Raw genomic sequence first — 18,710 nt, forward strand, 5'->3', positions numbered from 1 at the left:
GTGACCACCCTTCCCTAAAAGGAAGGAAAAGACACAATGAAACCTCAATTTTTTATTTAATCAATTTACACAAATCCACAGCAAATTAAACACAAAATAGCACTATATACAGAGTATTACTTACAATACATTACAGATTTGATTGGTGTAGTGTGTCAGCTCTGCCATGATGCTCATTTACAGTAAATTCCTTCACACAGCTGTACCAGGATAGAGAAATGGAATGCAGCTAAGGAACACTCGGCTTTCCTCGTGGTCCATGATGACCAACTCTCAAGCTCACTCATTTCTGCACAAGTGTGAGGTGCTGTCAGGGACGGTGGTCATGGCAACTGTCCAATATTGCCTCTTCCATTTCTCCTTCACAGCTCTGTTTTAACCTCAGTTATGGAAGTCAGCAGAGAAGTACAACAGAACATAGACCAGGGAATTTTACTGGAATTCTGACTATTCTTTGCTCTGTCTGTAGGAAGGCAACATTTAGTATCAAAGCAAGAAGCCTTCACCAGCTGCCTTGAAGTGCAGGGATCAAGAACTGGGGCTGCAGAACAAGTCACCTGCATCACCTTTTTGGGGACAAGTCAAATCCTTTGATGACAGCAGCACATACTTCAGAAAGATAAGACTTAATTCAAAATTCTGTCTCCAGCAAGGCAGAATATTACAAATGTTTCTTACATATAATGCAGGAGGAGCAGGTTACAGGATATAGCTGGTAACTTCAGCTGACAGACAGGTTTACACCAATTTCATTTTTCTCTCCTGGCTTCCTTCACACAAGTAGTGAACAGGAGTCACCAATGTCAGATAACCATGTTCAACACCATTCCAAGAGTGAAGATACTAGAGGATTCCCTGTAGGTACCATCAATAAAGTAGGGGTTTTAAGGCTAAAGTACTCAGTACTATCAAATCTTCAGAGAAGTTGGATCAACTTAAGTATTTTTGACTACAAGTTAACATGTGCAGAGATTCATAGCATACTACATCTCCTACAGTGATAAGATGGAGGAACAATCTTAGAGTAAGACATTCTTTGACCTACTTAAACTCAGCAGAGCTTAATAATACTGGAGAGGGACGTAAATCCAGTTACAGCTGAAGCCCAGCACCCCAGAGACAGCACGGGGAGAGCTGGACTAAAAGATGTGTCCATACACATGGCTGGAGAGTTGAGTTCCCCTTCCCAGGCTCTTCCCCCTTTGCCTAAGGCCCCAGCACATCTCATCCTACATCGAGTGCAGTTGTATTGTCACATAATGCAGTTACAAGGCATGAGCCCAACAGCCCAACCAGCTCAAGCTTCAGGAAAAGCAACATTGGCTTTACATGGTAACTTCAGAGACTGAAGTTCTTCCTGGGTCTAATTCTAAAGTTGCTTTTGGAAAACAAATCCTACATGGAACATTGAAAGTGCAGCAGTTACTGCCAGCATGAAATACAGAATTTCACAAAATGTGACTGTGTTGAGAGACTAAAACTGCTGTCAACTATACCCAATTTAAACAACTGCATAAAGCACTCAAGTCAGAAATAAGTAACAAAGCAGTTCAGATACTGACAAGTGTACTAGAAACTAAACATATTCTTACTAGTGCAGAATTTAAAATATACTCGAATTTAAAATTACCTCCTGAAATTCTGGGATGGGGGAGCATTGTTCTTTTTGTTGCCTAACCAGAGCCCCATGGAATTTTCTTCCCATCAAGTTCAGGCTCTGTGTAAGAACCTGCTCTGCTGCACAAGCGCTCAGGCTGGGATGGCCTCGACAGCCTCGATGAGGTTGAGGGCCAGGTTGTATTGCCCATGGTTCTCAGGCAGGTGCTCGATCACCTTGCTCACCAGCCTGGCTGTTGTTGCAATTGGCACTTCCACATTCTGGATTTCCGGGGGGTCCTGTGTGAAACAGTAAACTCAGCATCTCAGTCAGTTCACAGGTAAGCCCTCCAGAACCTTTATAAGACAGATTGCTAATGTTTATAAATACAATCAAGCTGATGCTTTGACCCATGAAACTGCTTTACCCTCCACAAAACAGAACTACCCTGAGGAACAATGGGGGTGGGGGGCACGGGGAAATCATATTTCCATGAGTAAGAAAGGGCCATTCAGATGTAATCTCTGTCTTAGTGAACAGAAGCCTCATAAAATCCAGTTTTCCAAACTGGAGCTTAACTTACCATAGCTTTGAGCCAAGTGCTCAGTGTTGGAGGAAGCCTGGTGAGCAGTTCCATGCCCTCCTTGATCTGTCCGTGGAGCAGAGCGAAGGCCAGCCTCTGCCCAGCCAGCATGAGCAGCTGGGATGCCAGCACTTCTTTGTCAGCCACCTGCACAAAGGCCTGAAAGCAGAGAAACCCAAGGGACTAGACACAGTTTCAGTGTGACCAGCTCACTTAGCTGGAAGCCAGAAGAGCTGTAACAAAATAAAGTTCTTGATACTAAAAGGACAAATAGTCTTTGAGACTGTTTCTTGGGTTATGTGCTACTGTAACAAAGCACGGTATTAAGAACATCAGAGCAGCACAAGGCAGAGAATTCCTCTGCACTTGACAGTGATTAGCAGGAGCACAAGATCTGTCTTACAGTCCAGGAACATAATCCACAAGAAGAGAAGGGGGATTTTTTGTTCTATTTTTTCTTTCTTTCCTAAAAGACATTACAAGCAAAAGAAGCCAATTCCTGAAATTACCAAATATAATAAAAAGGCCATGCTAGTTATACCAGTAATGTAACTCCCTGTCATGTTTCCACTAGTTGCAATAAGCAGATTCTTACTGGTAAAATAGAAAAATTAAGGTAATTGTTAGTCCTGAAAAGGTACTTTTATAGTCTCTGGCTTATCAGCCTGGAGATTTTTTTCGCTTGGTAAATCCTGCCTAACCCTTTCATGCATCTTAAGTAAGTGAAAAGTAATTTTAGGAGAATATATGATGGTATTGAAAAATGTTGAAAAGCTATTTTTACCTCTTCACCAAGATGATCCATCCCATAACTGTACAGTTCACAGACATAATGCCTTCTGACCAGATCCTCAGAGATTTGAAGATACTGAGCCAGGTCCGCAGCCAAAGTTGGCCAATTCTTCCCCTTCTCAAAAGGAAAATATTCCTCTTCTGAGACTTCTCTGTCCTTTTGTGATGAACACAGCATTTGAACCGCTGCACTCACAACTTTGAGCAAGAACTTTGAAGCAAAAATCACAGGTTACTTCAGGGTTATCTGTAACTTCAGAAGTTTAAGAATTTTCAGTACAAAATTTTGCCTACCTGTTGTCGTACAGATAACATGTCTGGATCCATATCTCCACTAGGTAGCAGCTGAATTGATGTAAGGTCTTTGAAAAATGCATTTTTGCCCTAAAATTGAGAACCAAAGACAGTTCTCAGGGAAACAGGGCAATACAACAAATTCACTCTGATGCAATACTAAGCAGCCCAATTACTTCCTAAATTGATTTTGTACCACATCTTCTATTTTGCTCACGGAGCAAATTGAGATCTTGAGTAAGCGAAAGTAAAAAGAAAATGGCTAATAGTAATAGTTGTATGTAAAAGAATGGAGGCACAGGAATAGGATCTGATTTTACTTAAGACATCTTATGCACTTTTAAATAACAAAAGGTAGTATAATGCTTTCTGCTAACAGATTAAAAAAATATACAAAACCAATGGAATTTGACCTGTGCTGAAATGCTAAAATCAGACTCGAATGCTTGATGAGAGCTTGCAGAAAAGTGCCTACATCAAAAGGAAAGTGATATTCTGCATTTATAAAATTCCAGTAAATCATTTAGAAAAAAATTTGAACAGTGTTACAGCACTAAATTATTTTCTCCACAGCAGGAATTAAACCACAGTCTATACCAGTACTTTGTGTTTAAATTCTCTTAGAACTGAAGTGTGGTTATGATAGGAGGAGGAAAGCTCAATTTCTGGTATCAGGATCAAGCTCTGATTGTAATCTGCTGCATTTTAAATGCAGTGACTTTTTAAAGTGGTTTATATGGGTTAAATGAAAAATTATTCATTCTTTTTGAGATGCTGGGAATTCTGGAATAATCATCAGCAATAATAGGTACAACAGTGACACTAACAACATTTCTGACCTTTAAATATTTAGGTTTCCACTTGTCTGGCACTTATCAAAGCAACCAGAAAAACATGTCATCCAGTGTTCTGATCATGCAGTACTTTCAGGCCAGCTAATAAAGAGCTGATCTTCATGCAACTGAAGTCACTACAAATCTTTTATTCATAAGGAAGCTCACCAGGTTTGAATTTCTGCCTGAATTCTGGTCACAGTTCTGTTAATGCAGCACAGTGGACTAAAGGCTTTCATAAAAGTAGTCAGGAACTGCTTAAAGTGCAAAAGCCAGCAAATATCCCAGACACCAGGAGAAAGGGAGTATTAATTAAAGCAATATTTCATTATCTGCTTTCAAAGGTATACCTTGCTGTCAAACAGTGACAGTGGCTTCACAGCCTTGAGGGAGAGCCTCATGATGGCATAGAGGACAGTGCAGAGCACGAACTGATGCTCCACCAGCGGGTAGTGGATACGCTTCTGCTCCAGGGCCAGCTCCACGATGGACACTGGGCCCTCCACCGACATCCAGGCGTCCTCAGTGTCCAGCACAGGGGCCTGCATCTCATCGCTGCTCACATCTGCCTGCCAAGCAACACACGAGAGAAGTCACACACTAAACACCTCCTGCACTGGCCTACTCTGCAAAGCCTTCAACCACAAGTGCTCTGCAGCGAAATTAAAAAGAAAACTTCACGTTGTTTAGAATATCTTTAATGTTTGTCTGAACTGAACAGTACAGAAATTAGTATAACTGCAGTCTTCAAAAATAGATTTTAACCTCTCAGTTCTTTGCCTTCAATGGGAAAAATAAAAATTTACCTCTAGCAAAGTTTGCAGAAGCTCTGAACAGCAGCCAAGAAAAGCTGTCATTGCTGTGTCACTCATCCCCACGTCCTGGTAACAAATAGTAAGATTTAAATTGTTTCAGCTGGAATCAAAACAGGTTTTTATTAGCTCCTTATGTTTGAGAAGACAGTTGTTGACATAAAACACATAGATCAGCTCAGTTTTTTAACCTGTTATATTTAAATGTAAACAAATATTTCCTGAAGTACAACAAAGAATTAACAGAAAAATTTGGAATAAAGTAAATGTCGCCATCTACAATGCTCTATATCTCCAGTGATGACTGAATCAAGTAATGCCACCTAGTAAATTTAATTTTGTGATCTTATCAGTTGTCTTCCAAAAAAGTTTTAACTAATGACATTATGCATGAAAAACGGTAGTAATTCGTCATCTTATAGTCTCAAGCCTACCCACTATAATATTTGAAGTTATACTACTGTTCTAATCTTTAATTTATACTTTTTTAAAATTTGTAGCATTTTCTCTAGGGGTACATGTTCAATTTTTTTTTAAACTTTCTAAAATAAATCACGAACTAGTATTAAATTTAAGGCATTTCTAATTATTTCTTCCCACTCAGACAAAAGTAGTATTACTTGCCCGTCTGCATAATCTGTCCTTTGGAGCTTTTCCAACCTGTTTTACATAAAAAAGGGTAAAATTTATCACAACTGAATTTTCATTATGATATCTGTTACCCAGATCTTAACCTTTTATTACTATTTTCCCAACAAAAAATAAGAAAGTAGCTCAATTACAGAGACATGATGCAACACATTGCAAATCTTGCTTTCAACAAAAGACTTGATACAGATGGTAAAGGAATGAACATCACTGATGCCCATATTTAGTTCATCTTTTTTAAAGCCTAGGACTAGAAATAAAGCCCCAAGGTCCTCATTCAAATCTCAGAGACAGCTAAGAAATTCCCAGTGATTTCTAGAATGCAGAACTAAAGCTGTAACACCAAGCATGCTATTAAGAGGAAACCAGTTAGTTAATAAAAACCTTTCTCTCTTCTCCTGCAGGTGTTAACTCAGGTAGAAGAGTTATGGTGAAGAATTTGCATAAATGCATGCAGGAAAACTGGAAAAGGGTTTTTGCAGAAGCAGCACCTACTACAACCATACACAACTAAGCCTACTTGCTGAAAGGAACAGGGAAGAGAATATTCTCCAGTTCTTAAAGAGATAAACAAAAAGCAAAGGAAGAAAATGAGAGAAGCAAAGGAGAAGGAAGAGAAGACAGGAGAGCAAAGTCTTGCAGATTTTGTGTTGGAGTTTTATTCTTTAAGTCACTATCCACTTACTAGGAGCATTCTTCCTAAACTGTCCTCCCGTAAACAGCCCTACTGCATAGTTACAAGCATGAAAAAACCTGAAGCTTAGCAGGGAACAGAAGAGTGCTCAAATTCAAAGCAGGCAGGCTACATGCTAGAATAAAAGCTAATTTACAATAGTAGCAGTAGTCAAAAGTGCTCAACAACATCCACAGAATCATCTGTATTTTGCAGAGTAAGAGTTCATGTATATGAAATCTGGACTTGTGGCAGATCCTTGGTACTAACTTACCAGGAAACAGGCACAGGCACTTTAAGCTATTTATTGTTTTCTAACAAAATTTTATATATGCACATACAGATAGTGTCAAACCGTTTCACAGATATTTCTTACTTAGCAATTACTAGCTAAAACTGCACTTAAATCTTTAGAACACAATACCCAGTGTTGATCAGCTGCCTCTAGTTAATTATCCAACAGATTGATATTTTAAAACATGCATTCCATCACCACTTCCAAAAGTTAGCTATCTAATAAGCCAAATAAACAGAGGTGATTTGCATAAAGATAATCCAAATACTTCTAGAAATAAAAAAAAACAAAATGAAATTGTTTATAAATACTGGTTTCACTTGCCAGTTAGTAACAAAAGCAGCCTCAAGACTGCACTTACCTTGTCCATAAGATAAGTGGCAGAAGAAAGCCTTTTCACTATGAATGTATTCCACATCATCAGAGCAATACCTAGAACAATCACAGACTTGTAAACTCCAGGTAAATAGAAAAGGGATCTTACAAGATGATGAACCAAACAAGAAGGAATTGTGAGTTATCCTAACTGCTTTATGTATTTGGAGTTTAGATTTCTCAGGAGGAGACTACACTGGTGATCAAATTCAGTCATAAGTGCAATTAATAATCTGGTCAAAATCTGGTATTATGCAGACTGGGATAAACACTTTAAGTACACAGCAACAGAGCACCTTATCTGCATGCATAAATAGTCTACAGAAAAGAGAATGGTCATCACCTTCACTAAAACAGGGTATCAAGAAACACATGAAAAGTAATTGACTGCAGTTGATGCTCCACTACTTAAATACAAATAAAAATAATTTCAGAGCAATTTTATTTTTAAATACTTTTTGTTAAACATATCAACTTTATCTTATTATATTAAATTATTCTCACAGTTGTAATGGAAACTCAATTTCACCATGGAAGAGAGAAGTGTGGATGTCAGCAGAAAGTTTTGGGGTGGTTTGGTGGTTTTAAGACAAAATGGCCATCACTATTACGAACAGCATTCATTTACTTTAGTCAACAAACACCCACTCTGCTTTACAATTTCAACAAAAATAACTTTTTTACTAGGAGTTTTGTACTTACCATGCTGAATGTGAGCATTAATGATGCATCTTAGATGATCTATAGACCTATTGAGAAAACATGCTTCCTTATGGAAAAAATAAATAAAAGTACAAGTTAATACATTATTCAAAACATGCTTTAAATGTAAGTTACTAATTCTTAAAAGGCCTAGATAGATTATCTTAAAGCTTCTACTTGGACAGTTATAAAACTTTCAAGTTATTCTGCTGTTTCAATCTTCTCTACCACTATCTGACAAACACATGTGCATGGCAAAGTTTGTTTCAGTTATCATGAAACAAACTGCAATTTCAGGGGCTTTTTAGTGTAAGTACTCTTAACACACTCTTTGCTGAAAGGCACCTCCACTGATTATGGTCATTTTTCAAATACAAAATCCATTTCTGATAGAACGAGTAATTTTTACTTAATTTTGCAATGATGGAGTGAGTTTTTAACAAATCTCAGAGGAACCTTCTCTTCTACATCAAGTTATGTAGCACAGCACTAAGGAGTGCTAATTTAACTTTTAACATTATCTGAACTTAGGACAACATTTTCTATTAGAGAAACTATAGGATAGGAGAGGAAATTTTTTTTTTTTTCTTATGACAACTCCCAGCAGTGGCCAGGGAATCTGAGAACATTCAAGAAATCCCTCTTTCCTCCCACAGTAGAATGGGTTCTAGTCTAAAAAATTTATTATTCTGCGACTTGTTTAAGCATATTTAGAACAGAGAAAAATACACCTCCATTTTGGAGTACTGAAACTGTTTTGTGTCTGCAGTACAAACAGCCAGAAACCTTTTTCAAAGGGAACTAAATTTCCACACCCCCAGTACTGAGAATCTGATAGCTTTGAAACATACAGTCCTGGCCTTGTGAAGTGCCATTCAGCCTCAGGACATACCCTCATTTTTTCAAGTCAATTCCCACTTGCCACTTATCACAGAAAAATTGCACTAGTAAGTGCTTTAAAAGTCAGTTTTATTAATTCATGCTTTGATGAACAACCAGAAACTTGTGAAGCTGCTTCTATCGAGTTGGTCTTAACCAATACACACTGCAAAAGACATTTTCTTACCTCTGGGTCCTTATTCCACTGCACTACACATTCCCAAGAGCAATGTGCATGGAGTACATCCACTTCAAGACTACATGGAAATTGCTGATATGCTACTTGTAGCAGCTCTAGAAAAACAAAATCTGAAGTTAGATGACAGACTTCCTCCCACTAAAATTTCTGCTACCTCATAACAACACTCTCTGCAGACTTCTATAATTTGAAAAATTCACATTATTTTCTTACCTAGGATTCTTTCCAAGCCTGTAGCTCCTTCTGCTTCCTCAAGAAAGAGATTATTATGCATTTCTACAGATTCTTCAGTACTGTCTGTATTGTTTTTGTACTGGGCCACATTCAGTATAATTGGACTGAAGCCTTGCCTAAAAACCCACTTTGCTACAGTGTCAGCAATACCTCCTAGGGTGTTGAAAAGAAAAGTATGAGGCAGAGTCAACGCATTGCAGATTATTTATGGTTCACAATCTAAGGACAACAGACAATACAGGGGTTTTAACAACTACCTTTAATTACATATGGGCAACTAAAAAACTTCCTAATCAACTGATCAGAAGCTTACAATGCAGTCTTCACAGTAATAACTTTTAACAATTTTAAAGCGTTGTTCTACATGATTTGTATTGTTTTTTAAATTAAGAACGGTATCCAGCAAAACAATTTCCAGTTCAGAGTACATCATTAAATAGACAAGGATGGCTCAGAAGTCTATTAGAATGAAAATCAACAATTTCTCCAAGAAAAAAAAAAAAATACCTTTTCCAGCTTCAAGCAATTTCTTAACAGACAGTCTGCCCAAAGGCTCAGTCTGGAGTGATGAAACTCTTTTTGTCCTTTTGGTCACTTTGCTATGCAGTAGTGTTTGAAGTATCAGGCAATCCTCTAACTGTTTCAGCAGAAGTTTCCAATATTCAGTATCAAGGGAAAGTGCTTCCCAGGATTCCGTGTCTGAACCTACAATTATTTGGGAAAACTAACAGAAGACATGAACTGGTTTAGGTCTGTTCATTTTAAAGCACCACAATTTTGTTCATAAAAAATGCACAGCATTAAAATTCAAAGCCGTGGCCCAAGAACACTACATTTTAAAGAATAATTGATTTCAAAGTATGCATTAACTATTATGCAAAGATCAATTAATATCCCTCACTGCTCACAAGTTACACAGATCCTTACCTAAATGCCAAAAGGAAACAAAAACACCTGAAGGATCATTGTACAGTCCCATTTTTAAGTTCACATTTAGCTGAAAAGTGGGTTAGAATCCCTTAAAAGTATTTAATTTTAAATCCTCCACTATACACACCTTCCCCAAATATATGATTAAACCACCTAATTTTCCATTTCCTATCATATTAAAAACAATATATATATAATGTACCCAGAAGTACTGGATCATACCACATGGCAGTTCCATGCATTATTTTCATAATTCTCATGTCTACCAGCAAATGCTCTGCCAGGGAGCCCAAGAATCTTTCCAGATTCGTAGGGAAAAAAAAGTGGGGGAAAGATACATGGATTTATGGAGGGATATTTTGAAGGAAATAAATCTGTTACCTTGTCTTTTTAAAGCAGAACAGAAGAAAAAGGGACAAAGAGGGCATGTAGGTAAAGGTTACTATGTTGCAACCTATCAATAGCTCTGCTTTGCAACACTAATAATTTTGATAAACAGAATTGCAATAGTTAAGGTGAGTGCTCAAAAATAGCAAAGCATTTCCTGGTGCTCTAGTTAAAATTTTAAGGCAGACACAATCAGGGAGCTGGAGCACCTTTCCTATGAAGACAGGCTGAGAGACTTGGGATTGCTCAACCAGGAGGAGAAAAGGCTCCAGGGTGCCCTTACTGCAACCGTGCAGTACCTAAAAGGGGTCTATGGGAAAGGGACTTTTTTACAAGGGCAGGTAGTGATTGGACAAGAGGGAAGAGTTTTAAAGGTGAAAAAGGAGGTTTAGACTGGCTATTAGGAAGAAGTTCTTTACTGCGAGGGTGGTAGGCACAGGTTGACCAGGGAGGTAGTGGATGCCCCTTCCTTGGAAGTGTTCAAGGCCAGGATAATGATGCTCTTGAGCAATCTGGTCTAGAGGGAGCAGTCCCTGCTCATGGCAGCAGGGGCTGAAATCAGACCATCTTTAAATTGCCTTCCAAGCCAAATCATGCTCTGGTACTATTTACAAGACTGAACATCACCCACATCCCATCTAATCTGCTCAGATGCATCTACCTGGTGCCATTTGGAAACGGAATAATGTTTTCCACATTGAATTGCAGTGCCGTATGTAGTTTCACAGCCTTAATCACAACTGGGTAAAGGTATTTATTGCCAAGAAAACCAAGCATCCATCATGTTAAGAAGGAATAGTAACACAGCTATTACAAAAATTCAACAGTATACTTAAAACCACAACTATGTGATAACAGGTTTACCATCCAAAATTCAGTGGACTTCTCAAATTTATGTGGAAAGTGTGTAGGCTTTAAGTTTGTCAACATCATTTGCTATTGAGAGATAAACTCAACGTACAGTTTTCATATTTAAATACATTTAGTAAATAATCCTGACATATTCATCTCAGCACACTGTTCTCCAAATCTGAATGCAAATTTTCAGGCTTGCAGGAGGTCAGGCCTGTGCCCAGGCTGGAATGAGGCCAAATGCTGAGGGTGTTACTGTTCCCAGGACAGTTGCACAGCAGCGATGAGATGAGCTCTGGGATGAGTTACCTTTTTCTCGTTCAGGCTGTCGATTATCTGCGCGGTCACAGAGTGTCCCACGTGGGCGGACAGCAGGGCAGCCGCATTGTTTTGGGATTGAACGCAGGCCGTGCGCATCTGCTGCCACCAAGGGGACACCGACTGCGTGTCCCACGACTCGTCTATAGCGACTGCAGGCAAAGGGAGAGCGGGAAACTCAGCTTGGGTCACTGCGCAGGGGAGACCAACCCTGACAGCAGCACTTGGGAACACAGCTTGTCCATGAAGAGCAACTGCTGATTACTCTACACCGTCATTGTCCAGATATTTAGCACTCAGGTTCTGGATTGTAACTCAAGTTTAAAACAGAACGTGAATTACTCATTCTCAAAAGTCATTTATGGCAAACATGCAGACGGTAGATCTGAATCACTATGTAGCAAACCTGCTACATGCTTAAAAGATCTAAGGGATGTTAACACTTCACAATGCAGACAGATTCATTTGTAGTTTCAAGGTGCCACACCTATTCAGTGCACTCAAGCTGTCTCCCTTCAGGCTACCTTGCGTTCAGCAGCATTAATTTACTCAGACAGCAGCAGAAGCTTATTCATGCTTCCCATTTCAAGCTGATAATGCTGCTCTATGATGTAGCAGACAATAAGGGAACCTGGCACAGATTTATCCATAGCAGCTGTATGTAGGAGGCAGGAGAATCAGCATTTGTTCATATGTACAACATATGTACAACATATTATAGCAAACTGACTTTATAGTTACAAAAGCTGCTAAAGTAACAGTAAAGTAAAGGACGTCTGATAGCCAGACAGCACAAATTAAAGAGATGGGACTATATATTCAAAAAATGTGAGGAAAGCAAACTGGACAGCCACATTCTGGTGCCAAATAGGAGTTGTGTCAATTTAGTATAGAGTGAGAGTGAAAACATGGCATGATTACTTAGTCCATGAACATGTAGCATTAAGTTTTGCTGCATAATTTGTGAGTAGGGAAAACCCAAAGTGATAATACAGGCTAGTCAGAGTACCAAATTTCTAATAATAACAAGAGTTGCCTTTGAGTATTTTAAATGCACATCTCACCTTTCATTTTGCTCAGAAGTGACAGCATAGTATGAAGGCAACTGACAGAATCTGGTTTGTCTAGAATATCTTTTTCCTTGGAAAGCCATAAATTCAGAAGGAGTGACTGCAAAAAAAAAAAGAATATGGAATTGAAGCAGTAGAATGAAAGTCTAATATTGCAACACACCTAATGCAAACAGTTTCTTAAACAATTGCTGTGTCACAGAGTAAAATTGTTATATCCATGAAACATTATATTAACATAGCAAGGTAAAAATATACAGCACAACGCACTCTGTGACAGATATTGAAATTAAATAATAAGATCAGTACATTTAATTAGGAATTCTAGAAAACACTGCCTTTTGAAGGTTCAACTCAGAAAATATTAGGAGTTACTAATATTATAGTTGAATATTTTACAACACTTGTAGTCCTTAATGAATATTCTAGACATTCCCACTAGAATACCTACATTTTTCTACTAGACTATTTTCTTCTTTTTTATCTATGATCTCTCTTAACTGGAAAAATCAAGTATAAGCAACTAAAGAACTGAATATGAGGGTACTTGAACACAGCCTGAATACAGCAGTAATCTAAAGGTCAACATGCAGAAATTTTCCTTTCAATGCTTTGTTTTCAAAATACAAATCAAAGTTTTGTAAATAACCACCTTACCAACAAGGTTTGTGGGCTAAAACCTGCTGATTCCAGTGCATGGCACATTTCCTCTGTGGAACTCTCCCCACACAAACACTTCCAGAAGAAAAAGCTGCCTGAAGCAAGAATTAGTCGACGTTATGAGTGGTATCTAAAACCACAATCCCTCTCCTCACACTTAGACAAAAGGCAATCTATTGATCAGGTCCCAGTGAGTGTAATACAAAAGAACAAGTTCCATTCAGGATCACCTGGTGCTCACCTGCCTGCCAGATTAAACCACAACAGTCTTTTCTGATGCCCAACAAGGAGCACAGAGGGTTGAGATAATGACAGATCTGACCAGAGCATGTTAAAACAAATTTGTCAATAAGCATTCATTACATTACTTCAAACAGTTGATGGTCACAGTGCTGAAGGATTTGCTGCCAGACTGTGTTAAGTGACGTGTAAATTGCTGCAAACATTCTTTGTTGTGCTCCATCACCCCTGGGGGGTTGGTTCGGGTTACCACGCTGGTCTCGGCACGATAACATCTCTGTTGTGACACTGATCTGCGTTTGACCTCAGCCCTGCCACCAGCTCCGGCCCCTGGGCGCCGTGCAGTGGGAACGATTCGCAATTACACCTTTGCTCCTCCAAGGGCCCATCCAGAGGGAAATGCCTTCCTCCACCTCCCCCTTCTCCAGCCGAATTACAATCATTCTGCTCAAACTGCTCGGTATGGCCAAAAGGAAGAGAAGGCCTCTGGATCTGATGGCAGAGTGACAGGCACTTTGGCTACTCTGAGCCCAGCAACCTGGCTGAGCTGGAGAACCAACCTGACACTGAATCACTGACAACTCTACACAAGGAGAAATACTGGAAGTGAAAGTCAGCTCACTCAGTAGGAGGAACGGGAGAAGAAGGTGGATGAGGCAGGCTACTCCACAGCAGGGCCAGCATGAGAGCAGTAGAATGAGGTGGTCACTACTCAGGAAGGAAGAAGAGGAAGAATTTGTAAACAAGGCAGTAACCAAAAAATCCCTATGCCTGAGGGAGCTGCGAGATATCCATGAAGATTTGAGCCAAACTCCAGGCGAGTACGCTGTCATTCAGCTGTTCTTATGTTGGGATAACAGGGCCAGTAGCCTGAAATGAGAGGGTAAGGAAGCCAAAGAGCTGGAATCCCTTTCTAGGGAAGAGGGCATTGACAACACAATTGGAAAAGGGTGCACAAATCTTCAACCTCTAGAGGCAACTCCTCTCAGGTGTGAAGGGAAGGAATCCCTTTAAGGAATACATCACATGTCACCCAGGCAAGTGGACTAATCCAGACTGCACAGAACAGGGTGAAGCCAGCCTTTGGAAGGACTGAAAGATGCAAAGGGCTTATAAAGGCTACATGGAATGCAGTGGGTGCTGGGACATTCAAACATTGGGATCCAGAGGTAGCTACGGTCACTTGGTTGGTTGGCAACCACTGACACTACGGGATCTGTTAATTAAACAACCCCTGCCCAATCAAAACTCTACTATACAAAAGAAAGGGGTTAAAATACACTGGGGAACAGAGTTCATGTTATTCCTGCCTCAGGCAAAAGCAAACCCATTTGTGCAACTGCTTTTGCTAAGGGATCTGGATGCACTTAGGGAAGCCTGATGTGCACCTCAAGGGGATTTGATTCTGGGTGAGAACAGCCAATGATCTCAATTGTATGTTAACTGCTCTATTGTACAGCATCACTACTACCAATTCTATATGCCATATCAATGGTATTTCAATAAAAATTACCCAGATTAAAGGCAATTTAATTTTGATGAACCTGGCAAAGTGCAGTGATGCTGTAACATGACAAGCACAGCAGTGATGGAAACACAACTGGTTTCAGCATGCAACAATCTAATACCACACACCACTTCTCTTGCCCTAGAGGACTAATATGTATAACAGACTGAGCTCACAGCCATGGACTAAATTAACCAATGGACATTTTAGAGGGACCTTGCTGAAAACCTCAACTCCACAAATTAGGGGTCCTTGTTGCCTCACCTAATGGACTTGAGCTGCCTCCAGTCAGCTCCCCCACCTCTGAGGCTAAAGTCAGTCCTGCCATTAACTCAACTTTTAGGGTGCTGTGACCATGAAAGAAACAGCAGCTGCTCTGTGAAGTATCCAGTTACTACTGCCCAATTTAGTGGTGTCAATAAATGGATGAGAAGCAGTTACATGGCTTCAGGGTAATTGTATCCACGGATGCACTTAACTTGTATTAATATTCATTCACTTATAAAGACCTGTCCTCCAGCTAAAGGTAAGAGTCTAAAAGGAGCAGTTACATATTACTTCAAGGCAGGACAGGTTGCTAAATCCCTCAAATTAAGGCTAAAATATTTATACCATCTTAGATTAAAATCTGAGTAATGTGACTGAGCTCAACAGCTCTTACCTAAAGCCACATATTCTCCATCTTCCATATTTTTTACAGTAATCACATCCTTTTCATATTCCAGATATTCTAAGAACATTTTCACAGACAACACGTCATCCTTCTCATCAGTCAGCTGAGTGGTAGTTTGAGCATTTTCTTTCTTGTAGCTCTCCAGTAAAGTTTCAAGCCTATGAAAATCTTTTTGTTCAAGACGAAGCAGTTTGGCCAAGTCCTTAAAAGCAAAAAAAAAAAATAATAATAATAAAAAAAATCTCATCTCACAATACTTATACAAGCAGATGGTTTTCAAAACAGTAAAAATTAAAAAGTCAGAAGAATCAAAATATTCCATTTCAAACATTAAAAATGTCTTTGAGAAGGGCCAAAATAATCTCCAAATCAGTTTTATTCACATTGCTCAAATGAAGAGCTTGTTTAGCTTCCTTTTTAAGGACCGGTACAGATTCATTTTCCATTTTTAGATTCTGTCCTTAGCATAACAGTTGTCCATCAAGTAAACAAGCCTATTAAATACCAGAATGATTTGGTAAATATATAAGCAGCTTGACAAATTACAGCAAAAGCAAGCCAAATTATGCTGCTATGCAAGCATCAAAATTTTTAACTTCTACAGGTCCCAAAATATCCCTCCAGAACCAAAGTTAAGAACATGCTACATGCTTTGAATAAGGGACTGAAAACAGGAAAAAGAAAACTGTGGTTTTCTTTTCACTTGCATCTCAGCTTTATGTGCCTCCTAAAGATTATTAGGTAGATGAATTACCAGACACTTGTATGAGGCTGGAGGGAAGGTACTATAAACAATTAATTCAATAAAAGCTGCAGGCCACAAAAATGGGTTACTTGCTCAGCTACATATTTTACTTTATCTGAGGCTTTGAAAACATATTTTTATGCTTAAATCATCACTTGAATTTAAAAGACAACTGAATTTTGAATTTACTCACATTATCTGAAGGTGAAGTCTCCTTCTGTATGCTCTGGGAATTTAGTTTGCTAACCAGTTCATAAAGATGTAACAGCTTTAACTTATTTGCACAGAACTGCAGCAGTCCTTCATCCACACAGTCCAGCTCTGAGGAGAAATAAAACTACATTTGAACTTGAAGATGTAGCCTGGAATAGTGAAACACATGCACAGGACTGGAGGATTTCTGAAGCTCAATGAAATTTTTGATTCATTGCTGTTTGCAATGATTACATTCAATTCAGAGCAGCATAAAATAAGAATTATTTTTACAAGAGGTATTAAAGAAAGATATCAGGCTTATTTTAAAACTGGAGGTTGACAATGTGGAACTGAACAAAGACAAATCTATCGCCTTCAGCTGCTTTAAGGCCAAACCAGACTGTCAAAAACTGAAATACAGTTCCTATTTTCCTTCATCAAGAATAACAACATATTTTTTTTTCATTCTGACAACACTTTAAGCATATTCCTCTCATCTGAAGAAGGCTCGATAACTATTTACATTAATTAAATTTCACCTTTGCAAGACATTGCCTTCTGGATTTTTGCAATCTTAATGTCAGAAATTTCAAGTATCTATTGACATTCAAATTCCAGTAACAATTCAATATAGGAAACTAACACCAACATGTCCAAAAAGACCCTTTTATTCCAACTCAGTAGTCTTTAAATAAAGCTTTTTTTGAGAGATATTAAAACAACCATTCTATACAAAAGAATCCTCTGAAGACATAACTTTCACCTCAAGCTGATTCTAAAAATTATTTTCACATATAAACTCTTAAATACTTTTGATATATTGCTATTAAAATCCTACCCAAAAAAGAGAAACACACAGAGCTTGTCACAGACCCACTTGACCATGAAATCACAACCACAGCATTCACAGAGCCCAGGATCTGCTTCATATCTTTTAAAATATATTTTTTTGTAATTTTATAATTTCTAAAACTATCTATTAGACAGAAGTAGAGGAATACAACACTACTCTTGTAAAATTAGAAGGCTGGAACATCAGTCAAATTAGCTATATATCGTGACTGTGGGGAAATAATATCAGGTTGACAAGAGATTAGTGATGAAAAATGCACAAACACACAGACTTTACGAAATACACTACTCTGTCAACCTCCCTTCAGAATTAAAAGTCATGTTTCTGCTTTACTTTGGATGTTTAAGGAGTTCTAACAGAAATGGACAATACTTTTGATTCAGAATGAGGTAGAGAATTTAGGTAGAGAACTGCATGTGTGAAGGTCTCAGTCTCCTCTACGTACTTCAAGAAAACCATAAAAAGAAACAACCACTGATAAAAACGAAGGAGGTATTTCTTTGATTTTCAGCAACAAGATTTTGAATTGGCAATAGCATTTCCTGACATAAGCTCTAAAATTTCTACCAAAACATGAAGTATTTGGTAAATTTCAGCAAAACTGACCCAAAAAAGATACTAGATGTGGTCACAGCTCAGATTCTCAGTGATAAAGATTTTGTGCTTCAAGTACATTAAAATTCACAGATGATGCCACATCCTCACTTCCTTCTTTGGAGAGAGAATAAATTAAAACATCTACAGGCAAAAGCCTATGAACTTTCTTTCCAAAGGAAGTTTTTACTTCCCAGAGCAGTTGTTGTTGAGTTTGTTTCCGTGGGTTTTTTAAAAAATACAACCACAAGTTACTAGGCACACAGCAAGCTTAGCCAAGCATACTTACTAGCAAGCTAGTAAGACTTGTAGTCTGGATTAAACAAAGACATAGAAAAGCAACATCCTGTGATATCTAGCACCAAAACTAAACAGAACAAGCCCAGTCTCTCTGTGGAACAGTACAATTCTACAATAGTTTAACAGCACTGCAGGCAAATGCCTCTCTATATTTGCAGAATAGATATCCACCTACCCTGTTTATTTAAATTATCCATTAATGTCTGAGTGATGTTTGTGAGAGATGAAAGTGGCACACGTTCACTTGTCAATATACTTTCCAAAGCCTGTTAAGCAGATAGTCAAGAGAATTAAACATTCACTTAATCTCACTGCAAAAACATGCAAGTTAAGCCCACAATAGCACATCTGTGACCACGATTTTTCATCTGTCTTTCACCTTCACATATACTTGTGGCATAATTTGTTCCTACAGAAAGCTTTTCTCTCTTTTTATTATTCACAAACAATGCCTTGGGGAAGTCACAATT

At 38.5% G+C, this 18,710-nt stretch overlaps 1 protein-coding gene across 3 annotated transcripts in view; it reads right to left on the reverse strand.

Moving 5' to 3' along the window:
• Positions 1-37: 37 nt before the first annotated feature.
• The window catches only part of RAB3GAP2 (RAB3 GTPase activating non-catalytic protein subunit 2), a 44,844-nt gene continuing 26,171 nt past the window's right edge, over positions 38-18,710 (reverse strand). For 2 of the 3 annotated variants that reach the window (XM_062490442.1, XM_062490441.1), the window contains exons 18-35: positions 18,416-18,506; positions 16,492-16,619; positions 15,542-15,755; positions 13,131-13,228; positions 12,468-12,573; positions 11,395-11,555; positions 9,424-9,640; positions 8,896-9,069; positions 8,671-8,777; positions 7,605-7,671; positions 6,889-6,959; positions 5,536-5,571; positions 4,906-4,980; positions 4,450-4,668; positions 3,267-3,356; positions 2,965-3,183; positions 2,181-2,339; positions 38-1,896 (exon numbers count right to left, since the gene is read on the reverse strand). In XM_062490442.1, the coding sequence (XP_062346426.1) occupies positions 1,750-1,896; positions 2,181-2,339; positions 2,965-3,183; positions 3,267-3,356; positions 4,450-4,668; positions 4,906-4,980; positions 5,536-5,571; positions 6,889-6,959; positions 7,605-7,671; positions 8,671-8,777; positions 8,896-9,069; positions 9,424-9,640; positions 11,395-11,555; positions 12,468-12,573; positions 13,131-13,228; positions 15,542-15,755; positions 16,492-16,619; positions 18,416-18,506 (2,379 nt within the window). In that variant the 3' untranslated portion in view covers positions 38-1,749. The remainder of the gene's footprint in view (positions 1,897-2,180; positions 2,340-2,964; positions 3,184-3,266; positions 3,357-4,449; positions 4,669-4,905; positions 4,981-5,535; positions 5,572-6,888; positions 6,960-7,604; positions 7,672-8,670; positions 8,778-8,895; positions 9,070-9,423; positions 9,641-11,394; positions 11,556-12,467; positions 12,574-13,130; positions 13,229-15,541; positions 15,756-16,491; positions 16,620-18,415; positions 18,507-18,710) is intronic. The other variant, XR_009933087.1, reaches the window with a different exon arrangement.

This window comes from Cinclus cinclus, chromosome 3 (assembly GCF_963662255.1).
Source record: "Cinclus cinclus chromosome 3, bCinCin1.1, whole genome shotgun sequence".
NCBI lineage: Eukaryota > Metazoa > Chordata > Aves > Passeriformes > Cinclidae > Cinclus > Cinclus cinclus.